At 65.0% G+C, this 13,065-nt stretch overlaps 1 protein-coding gene across 1 annotated transcript; it reads right to left on the reverse strand.

Annotated features, from left to right (window-relative positions):
* Positions 1-384: 384 nt before the first annotated feature.
* On the reverse strand, positions 385-3,568 carry LOC127026897 (ETS translocation variant 3-like protein). The gene is made up of 6 exons (XM_050912193.1): positions 3,508-3,568; positions 3,011-3,248; positions 2,661-2,828; positions 2,443-2,567; positions 1,848-1,963; positions 385-396 (listed from the first exon to the last, which is right to left on the reverse strand). Exons 1-6 carry the CDS (start codon positions 3,566-3,568, stop codon positions 385-387), a joined length of 720 nt encoding a protein of 239 aa, XP_050768150.1.
* Between the last annotated feature and the right edge of the window lie 9,497 nt (positions 3,569-13,065).

A 13,065-nucleotide genomic window follows, 5' to 3' on the forward strand; every position in this document is an offset into this window, starting at 1 on the left:
CGCGGGGAGACCCGGGTGTGGGGGACCCACGGGGACAGCGTGGATAGGGGGGACCCCCACGGGGAGACCTGGGTGTGGGGAACTTATGGGGAGATGCAGATGTGGGGGACCCACGGGGAGACGCAGGTGTGGGGGACCCACAAGGAGTCTTGGGTATAGGGGACCCACGGGGAGATACAGGTGTGGGGGCCTCACGGGGACAGCACGGATGGGGGGGACCCACAAGGAGACTTGGGTATAGGGGACGCACGGGGACACGCAGGTGTGGGGGACTCACGGGGACAGCGTGGGTGTGGGGGACCCATGGGGAGACCCGGGTGCAGGGGACCATGAGGACAGCATGGATGTGGGGGGACCCACAGTGACCTCTGCATGTGGGGGTACTCATGGGGATACCTGGGTGTGGAGGGACCCACATATGGGGTGACCTATAGACCGAGGTATGGGGGGACCCACAGACACAGTGCAGGTATGGGGGGAACCCCTGCAGCCAGGCACTGGGGACTGGCGCGTGGCCGGGGTCTGCTGGGACCCCCTGTCACAGCCCGGCTGTGGGGGGACCCACAGAAACAGCCCGGTTATAGGGGTCCCACCTGCACCCCGGGTATGGGGGGGCCCTTAGCTGCAGCAGGGATTTGGGGGGCACAAGGCTTCGGAGGGGATGTGGGGTCTCACCCCCCGACACCCCACCGAGGGGTGCCCCGCGAGGAGCCCCCCAAACCCTTACTACCCCTTGAGCCCCCGTGGATGCCCTGTGCCATGAGGGGAGGACAGAGGGGGTCCCCAAAAAGGAGAGTGAGGCGCTTTCCCCTCCTCCTGCCCCCGCAGATTTCCCAGCGCGGAAAACATGGAAAAGTGAAAATGAAAATGAGCCGTTTTCCGGGAATCCCTGGGAGTGAGTGGCAGCCGCCCGGCTCGTCCCCCTGTACCCCAAATCCCGAACCCCGCACTGGCTCCCAGTCTCCCACTGCCCCCCGGGGTCAAATCGGCTTTTTGGGGGGCCAGCCCGTCCTGCCTGCATCCCCCTGTGCTGCCGTCCCCCGAAATCCCCTTTGCGCACCCCTGGGGGGGTTTGGGGTCGTGGACGCAGCTTCCCCTCTGCGGTGACGGTGGCTTTGGGGTGCCACTGGATTTGGGGTGCCACCTGGGGCGAGAACAGCCAGATCCCTCTCTGCAAACTGGTTTATTTGGGGGGGGAGCTGGTTCCTGCCCTTTGTACAGGCAGGGCGAGACCGGCAGCTGCGTGCAGGCAGGGACCAGACGGCCGATGCGGGGGCGAAGGGCTGAGTCTGGGGGCCGCGGGGGCACCCCAGACCCCATGGGGGGCTCAGCCGGACCCCGAGGGCTGCGCTGGGGTTGTCGGCCATGTCACGGGGTGCTGCAGGGGGTGAGATGGGGGGACGAGGGGGTGTCATGGCTGCTCCCCCCCCGCCAATGCACAGCCCACCCTAGGGCGGCTGGAGGGACCAGCTGGGGGACTGGGGGGGTGCGAAGCTGCTGACTGGGAGCACCCCACTTTTTCCCGTCCCCCTGCCCTCGAGCTCCAGCTTCACCCCGGGGCAGCTCTGCGCAGCGGTGGCACCACGCTGGCCTTCCTCCTCCTCCTCTTCCACTTCTTCCTCCTCCTCCTTGCCTTCCTCCCCTGGCTGGGATGATGGGGGCTCTGGCACCAGCCCCCCGGCCACGAGCGGGAGCCTGGGGAAGGCTCTGGGCAAGAAACCGGGGTGCAGGAGCACTGATGTGGGGAGCCCCGCGTGGCTGGGGACCCCCGGCTGGGGGGGCAGCAGCGGCGGGGGGCGGCTGGGGGGGGCCAGGAGGTGGCCAGGGAAGGTGGCCCAGGCAGGTGCCGGGGGGGCCAGGGCCGGCAGCGGCGGGGGGAAGGCAGCCAGGCGAGGAAGCTCCTCCGGGACCCCCAGATGGCAGCAGGAGCCCCCCAGGCATGGGGGGGACGCGGAGCCGAGGCCTGCAGGCAGCAAGAGACGGGGAGCGCCGTGAGCGTGGCCGGCAGCGGCACCGTTACGGCACGGCCGAGCCGGGGTCATGCCAAGTGGTGCGGGCAGCACCCCGGGATGCTCCGGCAGGTCCCTTCTCCCTTGGCCTCGGCACCCTTTGGGTGGGTGCCCCGTCCTCTCTCCCAGCCACAGCCACTGGGTGCTGCTGTGGGACCGGCAACGGCCGCGTCCCTGCCTGCCTGCCTGCGCTGGGGCCCTCCTGCCTGCACCAAGGGCCCTGACCCCTCACCATACCCTGCACCCACAAAAGCCCTGGCACCCACTGCTCTCCACCACCCTGCAGCCCCTTGCCCTGCCTGCAGGCAGCGAGCCCTGCCTGTCCACGATGCATCCCCTGCCTGTCCCTGATGCATCCCCTGCCTGTGCAGGCAGCAGCATGCTGGGTGCTGGCACTTGCCATGCCCACCAGCCCCACTGGCCCCACACTTACGGGTCCCGGCGGCGGCCGCCCTCTTCTCCAGCATGTCGGGGTGCCGGGGACCCCAGTGCCAGGCCAGCGGCTCCACCAGCACCCGCCGGCTCAGCAGCACGCTCGGCACCAACTGGGAGGACACAAGGGGACATGGCAGGGCCGGGGAAGGGCAGCTTGTCCCCAGGGATGTTCCCGGCTGGGCTGGGTCCCCCGGACCCCCTAGCTGGCTCGGCATGCCGGGGGGCACAGCGGGGGGGTGGCAAAGGCTGCCGGCGCCCGGCAGCGAGGACGGGCAGCGGGCATCCCACAGCGGGCAGTTGAGGAAGATGAGTTTGCTGAAGTTGAACTTGTAGGTGAAGCGTTTGCCCTTGGTCTTGTGCAGGATGCGCTTGTTGTAGTAGTACCTGGGGGGAGGCGGGGGCGTTAACGGGTGGACGGACGGACGGACGGACACCCCCGCCGAGGGCTGGGAACTGGGCGAGCCGAGGGGGTCCCCCTGGGATGGCAGATGCCACCCCGTGGGGTTCCCCTGGGAGAGATAAGGGCTCTGCCCCCCCTCCCCGCGTCCCCCCGTCCCCTGCGGCACCTGAGCGCCCGGCTCAGCTTGTCGTAGTTCATCTGGGGTTTGCATTTTCTTCTGCCCCACAGCCGGGCCACTTCGTCGGGATCCTTGATGACAAACTCCCCGTACTCGCCCTGCTGCCAGGCGATGACATGGCGAAACTCCTCCTTCTGCAGCAGTTCCAGGATGAAATGCCATAACTGGATCTGCCGGGAGCCGGGGCTGGACTCAGCTTTGTACGCCCAGTCGGGGAAGGCCAGCCCTGCGAAGCGAGTCGGGCACGCTTAGGGCATTTGGGGGTCCGGGGGACATCACCCCAAGGTCACTGCTCCCCCCCCAAAGCAGCTGCTTTTTAGCTCCGGGGAGGACGGCGATGAGATCCGTGCCCCATCCCGGAGCGGCTGTGGGTCTGCAGAGAGGGACCGAACCTGGGTGCAGGCAGGGAGGAAAGCGGGGGGCTGAGGGTGGGCCCTTCACCCCTTCCCTCCCCGAGGCTTTGCCCGGCTCTGCTGGGTGCTCACCTGATACCCAGGAGGAGCCAGGCAGGACGGGCAGCGCCCGGGACAGGCAGCCACACTGCATCCTCCAGCCTGCGAGCAGAAAGCAGAGGAGCCCTACGATGAGCACCCAGCACCCAGGATGCACCCAGCACCCGGCATGCACCCAGCACCAGGGATTCACCCAGCACCTGGGGCGGGGGGGATGCACCCAGCACCGGAGGAGGATGCTGCGGTGGTACGTGACCTCCCCGACGTGGCTGGCGCAGGCCGTGCCGCTGCAACTCACGGGGACGGTTGTGTCCTCGCTTGCAGGGGGTTCGGCATCGCCGAGAAACCAAAAATCGCCGGCCGCGACCCCTTCCCGTGGGGTCCCGGGGTGGGGGCACCCCAGCCCCCCAACTGCCCCACTCACCTGCAGCCCTGCCACGGGTAGGGGGGTCTTCCCGGGTGGGGGGGGGGGTCTTCCTGGGTGGGAGCTGCTGGGCAGGAGAAACCCTCTGAGGGTCTTAGGGAGCATCACCCGGATATATAAAGGGAGAGGGTGGGTTAAGCGTAAATCTGCTTACACCCCGGCAGGGAGGAGAGAGAGCAAGAAATGGCTCTGGGAAGGAGAGGGGGGAGCAGAGGGTCGGGGTGCAGGGGGGAGGTTTGGGGGTCCCTGCCTGGTAGCGGCGGTGGAGCCGCTGCCGAAAACCCCGACTGGTTCATGCCCCTTGGGCTGCAGGTGCCTGGAGGTGGGTGCCCCCCATGCTCCCCCCCCCGCCCCGTTTTATCTGAGCGTGATTCCAGATGCAGCCAAAAAAAACCAGGAAAAAAAAGAGATGGGAGCGATGGGACAGGGTGACGGCGGCTTCGTCCCCCACCCTGCTCCCTCCTCTCCGTCGCCCGAGCGGCCGCGGCGCTTCCCCGGCCCCGCGTCCCAGCCGGGTAAATACAAATGGGGCAATTTGGGATATTTGGATTGGAGCAGGAAGGCAAACAGGGCTCCGAGAGCAGCAGATCCAAAGGGCAGGAGGCTGCGAACCCCCCCGAGGGCCGGGGCGGCGATGGAAAAGCTTCGTGCCCAGTTTTTTCCTCTCCTAATTTGCTTTCCTCTCCTCGTTTATTCTCCATCTCTCATTAGTGAGGGCCTCAACGCCTCTTTCAAATCTCTGGTGCAGGGTGGGGGTCCGGGGTCCCCGTAAGCCCCATGGGGGCTGTTGAGCCCCGGGAGTGTTTTCCTGGGGTGCCCTGTCTCCGGGTGAGGGTTCCCTGCGGATTAAGGGGAGAGAAGCCAAGCAGGGACCGCAGACATGGAGCGGGATGGGATGGGGGGGGCTCCAAATTGGGGCAGGGGGTCCCCGGTGCCCTGCTCCAGGGGTGGGCAGGGAGCCAGGACGCCTGGGTGCCCCCAGGATGGGGGGGAACAGGGGGGGGACAACGGAGGGGTGGAGGGGAGCGTTTGGGGCTGATCCCGCAGGACTGGCTGTCCGGGCTGGGATTTGGCCAGGTTCCTGCTCCTTTATCTCTCCCAAATCCCGCTCCAATCTCCTTAGCCAGCCCCCCCTGGCATCGCACCCCAGGCAGGCAGAGGTGAAGGACCTGTTTGTTTAAAAGCATTTAATGCTATTAAAACAAGCGGATTAGGGAGCATCGGAACAGCCAGGAGCCGGGGGGGAGGACGCGGACGGATCCCAGTGGGGCTTGGGGGGGGGGGGGGGGGGGGGGGGCCCAGATCCTGGGGCTCATCCCAGGTACGGGGCAGGGGCGAGGGGTTGCCGCAGAGGGATGGGGAAGGAGCATCACTGCAGCCACCCTCGGTGGCATGTCACCCCCTCATTTCCCGGGGTTGGGACCCCCCCTTGTGCCGCAGGGTCCGACCCACACCCCAGCGGAGAGCCCCATCCCGGGCTGGGAGCATCCTTCGATGCTCACGGTGGTTTCGCCTTTCCCTCTCTGGCCCCGCTCATTCCCATCCTTCGGTCTCCTGGGATTGTGGGATTTAAAAGGTTTCAAACAGAAACTCTAACCGGGCTGGGGGGGGGGGGGAGGATGACGAGGGGATGAAGGTCACATCGGAAAGTCACAGCCCTGGAAACATCCAGGTGAGGGACTGAGGGGGGTCCCTGGGGGGGCCGGGCTGGTCCCCTGCTTGGTCCCCTCCTGTATCCCAGGGCTGGATACAGCCCATCCCAGGACTCGATATATCCATCCCAGGTTGGATTTGGCCATCCAGGGGCTGGATACAGCCATCCCAGGCTGGATTCGGCCATCTGGGGCTGGATTCGGCCATCCTGGGGCTGGATTCGGCCATCCCGGGTTGGATACGGCCATCCAGGGCTGGATACAGCCATCCTGGGCTGGATTCAGCCATCCTGGGGCTGGATTCGGCCATCCTGGGGCTGGATTCGGCCATCCTGGGTTGGATTCGGCCATCCAGGGGCTGGATACAGCCATCCCAGGCTGGATTCAGCCATCCTGGGGCTGGATTCGGCCATCCTGGGGCTGGATTCGGCCATCCCGGGTTGGATTTGGCCATCCAGGGCTGGATACAGCCATCCAGGCTGGATTCAGCCATCCTGGGGCTGGATTCGGCCATCCCGGGTTGGATTTGGCCATCCCGGGGCTGGATTCGGCCATCCCGGGCTGGATTTGGCCATCCTGGGGCTGGATTCGGCCATCCCAGGGCTGGCCATGCTGGGCGCCGGGGAAGAGGCAGTCATTGGATCCAGCTCCCGACCGTGGAGGTCTTACGGCCACCGCGAGGAGCGGGGCTGGGATTTGGGCTGGGATATCATCGGCTTCATCCCCGGAGCCCAGCCCTAATCCTCAAAGCTCTTTGGGGTTTTCCCTCGCTGCCTAAATCCTCTTCGGAGCCGGCAGCAAGGGGGGGGGGCTGGCGCAGGGGCACCAACCCGAGCAAATAGGGTGAAACCTCACCCACGATTTGGTGAAATTGGTGAAAACGGAAAACGAGACCTGTTCCCTGCCTGCGCCGAACCCTGCCTGCAGTGAATCCTGCCTGCAGGCAGAGGTGGAGGCACTGAGCAGCCTCGGGAGCACGAGGCCGGCACGGTGACCCCGAGCAGAGCCACGTCCTGCCCCGAACATCTGCAAAGGGACATCCCAGCACGTGGGTGGGAGCCGTGGGGGGAAGTGGGGTGTTGGGGGCACCGGCAGTGCCCCGTGCCCTCTCCGGTGCCGTCGCGGTGGGCATCCGACCCATGCCGGGAGCGAGAGGGGCTCCAAGGGGTGCTGGGACCCCCGGGTCCCTGCGAGGGAAGGGCTCGCGGTGCCTCTCCCAAAGCATCCGCGCCGGATCGCTCGGGGGTCTCCTACCTCCCGCCGGCGCCCGGCGTCCGTCTCACCCGCGCGCTCCTCGCCTCCGCCGCTCCCGGCCCGATGCGTGTCACCACGTTAGGGTCACTTAAAATGAAAACCCAGTCCTGCTGCGCTGGCTCCCGGGAGAGCGGCCGTGGCTGCACAGACGATTGCGTTAACCCCTCGCCGGCCGCGGGCTGCCGACCGCTGCCGTCGCCATCCTCCTCCTCCTCCTCTTCCTCACACCGGGTCCATGCCGGTGATGGGGATGCAGTTCCCTGTGCACTGGTCCCCTCCCTACGGGAGACGGGCCGGGGGCACCGAGCACCTTGGCTGGCAGCGCCAGCGAGGTCCCGCCGGAGAAGGAGGGATCCGGCAGGGATGTTTTGGCCAGGATGGGGTTTCACCAGGCCCGGAGGCCTCTGGAAAACCCTCCCGGAGCCACGCATGAAGCCCAAGGGAACCAAAAGGGTCAGCAGGCTGTCCCTGCCTGCACTGCCCATCCCTGTGATCCGGGAAGGTGACGGGACCCTCCTCACTTTATCTCCTCCAGCAGCGCAGGGTCACGTCCGAGCCGGGAGGGATTCGGCTACGGGGAAAAGCCGGGATCCGAAGGGGAAGGCTGGGCGAGGAGGGGCTGGGACACAGAGCTGGATGCCCCCTGCATCTGCCGCCGGGACAAGCCCCGCTCGGCTCCACCATCCCGGGAAACGACGGTGACGGTGGGGAGCAGCATCCCTCCCTGTGCACCCCGCTCTGCCCCGTGCCGGGGAATTAAATTCCAGAGCTGTTTGCTGGTTAAATCAAGCGAGGCTAACGCGATGGAAAGCAATACAGGCCGGGGGGGGGGGGGTGTGACTGATGGACGGGGGTGGGGATGGTGTGGGAGAGCAAGGGGCGTGCGAGATGGGCATGGGGACGGCTGCCGAGGGTCCCGGGTAGGTGCTCATCCCGTCGGGAATCACAGGGATGCTGCAAAATTGAGTTGTCCGGGTCCGAAGTACCCGGGCATCAGGGCTGGAGTGAAAAATCTCCCAGCTCTCTGTGCTGCATCCATCTCCTGACCGCTGCACAGCTTGGCCGGTGCCGAGACCTCCCCGTCCCAACCAGACACCCATCCCTCCGGCCGGCTCCCACTGGGATGCAAGCCCATGGCACGCCATGCCGGGAAGCATGACCACCCCCCCCATCCCCTGCACGGCCACGCTCACCGGGACGTGCCCACCGTGGGCAGCAGCATGGTGCCCACGGCACCTCCCTGGCACTCAGGCCAAGCTTTGCCCGCTCCCAGCCGGCACAGCTCTGCCGGCAACGCTCCTGCCCGCGGCCCGAGCCCAGCCGGAGCCAGCCAGACGCGTCCTGGCAGCGTGAAGGCCGGGTGGAGCCGGCGAACGTTTCTTGCCGATCCAGGAGCTCGCTGCGAATCCCGCAGGGCGTAGCCGGCTCGCGGCTGCCCACCCATTGCGACACCGTCAGCCGCGGCGGCCCGGTGCCAGGGCCCCGGGCGCCGAGCGCTTTGCCTACCAAAGCGCCGGGCGGCTTCCCGCTCCTTTGCTTTCCCCTCCTTATAATTGGGAGGAAAGGCCCGGGCAGCTCGCTATCTGTTCAGACTTGAATGTCTAGAGCGTGCCGGGAGCGCGCCGGGAGCGAGCGGGATGGGGAGGCAGCGGTGGTGGTGCCAGACCCGCGTCCCACCGTATCCTGGCACCCGCGGCACCCCGTGCGCAGCTTCCCCCTGCCCTTTGCACCGGCACAGAGCCGGGGGATGCTCCCGGTCCAGCTTCGGTGGCTCGTTGTGGATAACCCACCGAGACATCCCCGCTTCCCCCGGGATGGAGTGCGAGCCGGGATCGATAAGTCATTTCTCCTGGGTTAATCCCCCCACCCTGCCAGGAGACCTGGCAAATTAAAATAATAATGAGACGGGGTCAGGCGGGAAGAGGGGAAAAGCAAGAGGCGGATCGGGAGCGGGGAGCCGAGCCGAGGGACGGCGGCGGCCGAACCGAGGGGTCAGGGTGGAGGGGAGCGGCCGAACCTGGGGAGCGAGGGGAGGAAATAAAAGAAAAAAGGAGAAATGGGATGAAAAGGGAAGGAGGAGGGAGGGGAGAAGCGGAGGGGGCTCATCTGAGGATGAGGATGAGGGATGGGGCGAGAGGGGGAGATGAAGAGCGAGAGGACGCGGTGAACCGGAGATGTGGAGAGAGGAGGGAAGGCAGAATCGGCAGAAATTGATAAAAGAGGAAGAGGAGGAAAGGAAAAGGGAGAAAGGAGGCAGGAGCCAGGCGAGGGGTGCTGGGGGACCGTGCCGGGAGCAGGATGAGGCCGGTGCACGTGCGCACGCCCCGCTCCAATTCCCGAAGCCTCTTCAGGTCCCATTAGCGGGCATAGAAGGTGACGGCTGCCGATCGATAGCAATCGCGCCGACCGACTCCTGCTAATAAACCCATTTCGCTCACCTTTTCGCGTGCCCCGGCCCCCTCCAGCGCCCGCCGCCCCTGGCACCAGCCCCCCCCCCCCCCCCCCCCAGACCACCGCCGCCTCCAGGCCCCTTTTTGCCTGGAGCCGACATCGTGCAAAGCCCACGTGCCGGGCAGGATCAGGCCCTGGGGCTTCGCAGAGCTGGGATGCCATGGCTCATCCCTCCTCCCGGCCGGGCGGGAGCCGCGTTCTCTGCCTCTCGAGTGCCTTTTGAGTGCCAAGAGAGGATTAACAGCACCCCAGGCAGGAATGGGGCTGGAGGTGGTTTTAATTGCCATTAAGAGGAGGCCGGGACTGGATGAAAGAGCTTTGGGGTTTTACGGCACCTGCAAATTCGGGTGGCTCCAACAGCAGCAGGCTCCCACCGACCCCGGGGGGGGCTCCCGGCCAGATCCCCGCGGGGAGCAGAGACCCCCGGGATAAATTTGGAGGTGTTTGGTTGGGGGGGGGGATATATGCCAAGAAGAGACCCCGGGGGACTTGTGAGCGTGGGGTGGAGAGGCCGTGGGGAAATCCCCAGTGGGTCTGCAGGCTCGCTGCCCTCGGGGTGGGGGGGAACCTCCCACGCGCCCAGCTGCACACGAGCATCCCCCCCACTCCGCCGAGCCGGGAATCCCTCCCCGAAAAGGCTTTGGAAAGTCCCGGAGAGATTTCCCCCTCCCTGTGCCGCGTTATCCAGCCTACCGTGACCCCGGTAGCATGATGCTCCGGCATCGGGGAGATGCTCGGCCGTGGCGTGATGCTGCGGTGCTGGCTGGCTGTGCCGGTCCGGCTCCCCCCCCGGTAACGGCAGCGTGCAGAGCCTCGTCCCCCCGTTCCCATTTCATCTTCGCCGCCTGCAAGCAAGAGGATGGGGACAGCGGTGGTCTCGGGGTGACGTGGAGCAAGTTGGGGATAGGGGACCCCCATCCTTGCCCTGCCCCAGGCCCCGCCGGGGCTCCTGGGAGAAGGGAAAACCCTGCGGGGTTGTTCCTTAAACCTGTTTTTCCTTTTCCAGGGCTCCAATCGATGCCCCGCGGGGCCAGAGCCGCAGCACCCAGCAGCGGTTCCGGCTGCTGGCATCGACCGTGCCGGCACATCGGACCCGGGAGCCGATGGATGCGGTGGGGACGCCTGTCCTGCCGTCCCCGCGAGGACACGGAGCAGCGGAGCAAAGCGCGGATCACCTCGGCCCAAACCTGTTTGAGGACGGAGCAGGCGAAACGCGGCCGTGGGCATGGACGGAGGGGCCGGAGCCGGCCACCAGCTCCTGCGGGGAGGCCGGACTCTGCTCCCGTTAGGTCACGGTGGATGCCATCGGCTTGGCGTAACCATGGGGGGGCTTCGCTTGGGGGACATGAGGCCCGATGCCGGGAGGAACAGATGAAGGCACGCGACCCCCGGCGTGGTTTTTTGGCCCCCCTTGGGGAACCGCGGGGCCGGCCGGGAGCCGGAGTGAGAGCCGATAACACGGTGGTCAAATAAGAGATACAGCAATTACCTGATCAATGCGGGTGACACGGAGGAACGGCACCGATCAATACCGGCAGCCCCCCCTGCCCGGCAGGCGAGGAGGAAGAGGGTAAAGGGGGGGGGAGAGAGATGAAGAGGAGGCACAGAGGGAGATGCAGCCCATGTCCCGCTTCACCCCCCGCCCCGTCCTCCCCCCAAGGACTCGCTCCTGGGGCTGGGATGAGGATGGGGAGTCCCAAATCACAGGCTGCCCCCCCCCCCCCAAAAAAAACCCCTCCATCCCGCGAGGCTGCAGCATCCCCCCCCCAGCCCGGGGGCCAACGCAGCTCCAGCTCGGGGAGTGAAAAGCGAGCAGTGGAAGGAGGAACGGCACGGCACGGCATGGGGAGGGAGGGGGGCTTTCCCGGCCCCCGCATCGCTCCCCCAGCTCGAGGCTTTGAACTCGGCTCTTGGCCGTGCCGGTGTTTGGGAAAGAGGGGGAGCACCTGGCTGGGAGCGCAGCCCTGGCTCCGGAGCACGGGCAGGCTCTTAATCAGCTTTGCCATCGGCTCCCGGCACGAGCTGCTGAGGCCGCTTTGGAAAATTCCCGCTTGGATTTTGCTGGAAATTTCTAAAGGTTAAGCTTCGGTTTTCCAGTTTGGGCTCAAATCTCTCTTATTTTTCCCTGGAAAGCAGACAGCGTTCCGCTCCAGAGGAATCCTCAGCGGGGCTGGAAGGGGGCTCGTCTTCATCACGAAATTGGAAAAGCATTTGCAGTTTTTCCTTTTTAATCAAGAAGCTGGAAAAGCATCTGCAAAAGTGCAGTTTTTCCCCCTTATTTTCCTGGCCCCTCTCTCCCCGGGAGGGGCCTGATCCTGCGCCGGGGCCAGCAGCATCCCCGGGGCGGGGGACGATTCCTTCGGCTCCGGCACCTCGTTGTGCAACGGGATTTTTTATTGTTGTTGTTGGTTTTGCAGTGACCATTTTGCAAACTTCCAAACAGGACCTGTTTTGCCCAAAAAAACCTCTCAAATCCCCCCTAAGATCGGCCCGGGATCACCCAACCAAAGCCGTTGCGCTCGGCACGGCCACCGGCAACGGCAAAAACAGGGTCTTGAATTCACACCTACTTGATATATAAATAAAAAAAAAAAATCCGCCGTGAGGATTAGCCGGCTGTCAGGACCCTAGCGTGTGTGTCCTTGGAATTAATGGGTGTTTAATTAAATATACTTCTTATTAAGATTAATTGTGTGTGTGAGGAAGGGAGCGGAAAGCTCTCGCCGGGCAGCTCCGTCCCTCCGAGAGCGTGGCGTGAACAAGAGGGTGCTGGGGCGGCGGTGGGGGCTCGAGCCGCCCTGTGCCCGGTGTTGCTGCCCCAGCCCTCCCGCCGCCGTTTGCAAGAGAATAATAATAATAATAGTAATAATAGGAGTAATAAGAAAGGATTCGAAAGGCGATGGCCATGGAGCAGAGCCCCGTGGTGTAAGCACGGGGCGAAGAGCTCCATCCCCTAATCCCCTCCTGACACAGATCCCTTTCTGCGCTCAGAAATAAAATAAAAAGGAAATTAAAACAAAGCCCCGAGCCGCCCTCCCGGCCCGAGCGGGGTCCCCCACGCCAGCACCGCCCCGGCCCCTTCCCACTGGAAAAATCCTATAAAAAAAAAAAGGCACCGTCGGCGGCAGGCCTGGCCGAAGGGGAACGCCGCGCTGGTCTCAGGGTGGGGATTTAAGCCGGTTTTAGTTGAATTTAGTTTAAACCTGACTTTACAAGAGCGCAGCTGGGGCCGTCCCAGCCCTGCATCCCCCCCCATCCCGCTCAGCAGCACTTCAGGTCTTCCCAAACCTCCGGAAAAGCTCCGTCCGTCCGTCTGTCCGGGGTCCCCTCGCAGATCATGCCCCCCAGGAGACGGGGACACGGGAATGGGGATCACCGGAGGCTGTGCCAGCGGCAGCGCTGCATCTCCCCGGGGCCAGGGGATTTTTACCTTTGGGAAACCCCCCCCGGGAGGGTTTCGGATGCTGGGATGGGAGCAGGGAGCAGCAGGGATGGCAGCAGCGGAGCCGGGGCTCACCGGGGATGCTCCTCTCCAAAACGGAGCCAAGAGCATCTCGATCCGCAGCGGATCCGGAGGCGGCCTCGGCTCTAGGAAAGACTCGGAGAGACGCCGGTCAAGCGACACCACCCGCGCCCCAGCCCCAGAGCAAAACCCGCCAAGAACCGAGCGACCAGCACAAATGCTTATTTAAAAGGTTTATTTAACTTTTTAATTTGAGGTAAAATACTTTTTTTTTTTTCTTTCAACTTCCATAACAAAATACAGAGCTATCAGATACCCCTGGAAAAAATATGTATATTATACATATA

Source organism: Gymnogyps californianus, chromosome 29 (assembly GCF_018139145.2).
Source record: "Gymnogyps californianus isolate 813 chromosome 29, ASM1813914v2, whole genome shotgun sequence".
NCBI lineage: Eukaryota > Metazoa > Chordata > Aves > Accipitriformes > Cathartidae > Gymnogyps > Gymnogyps californianus.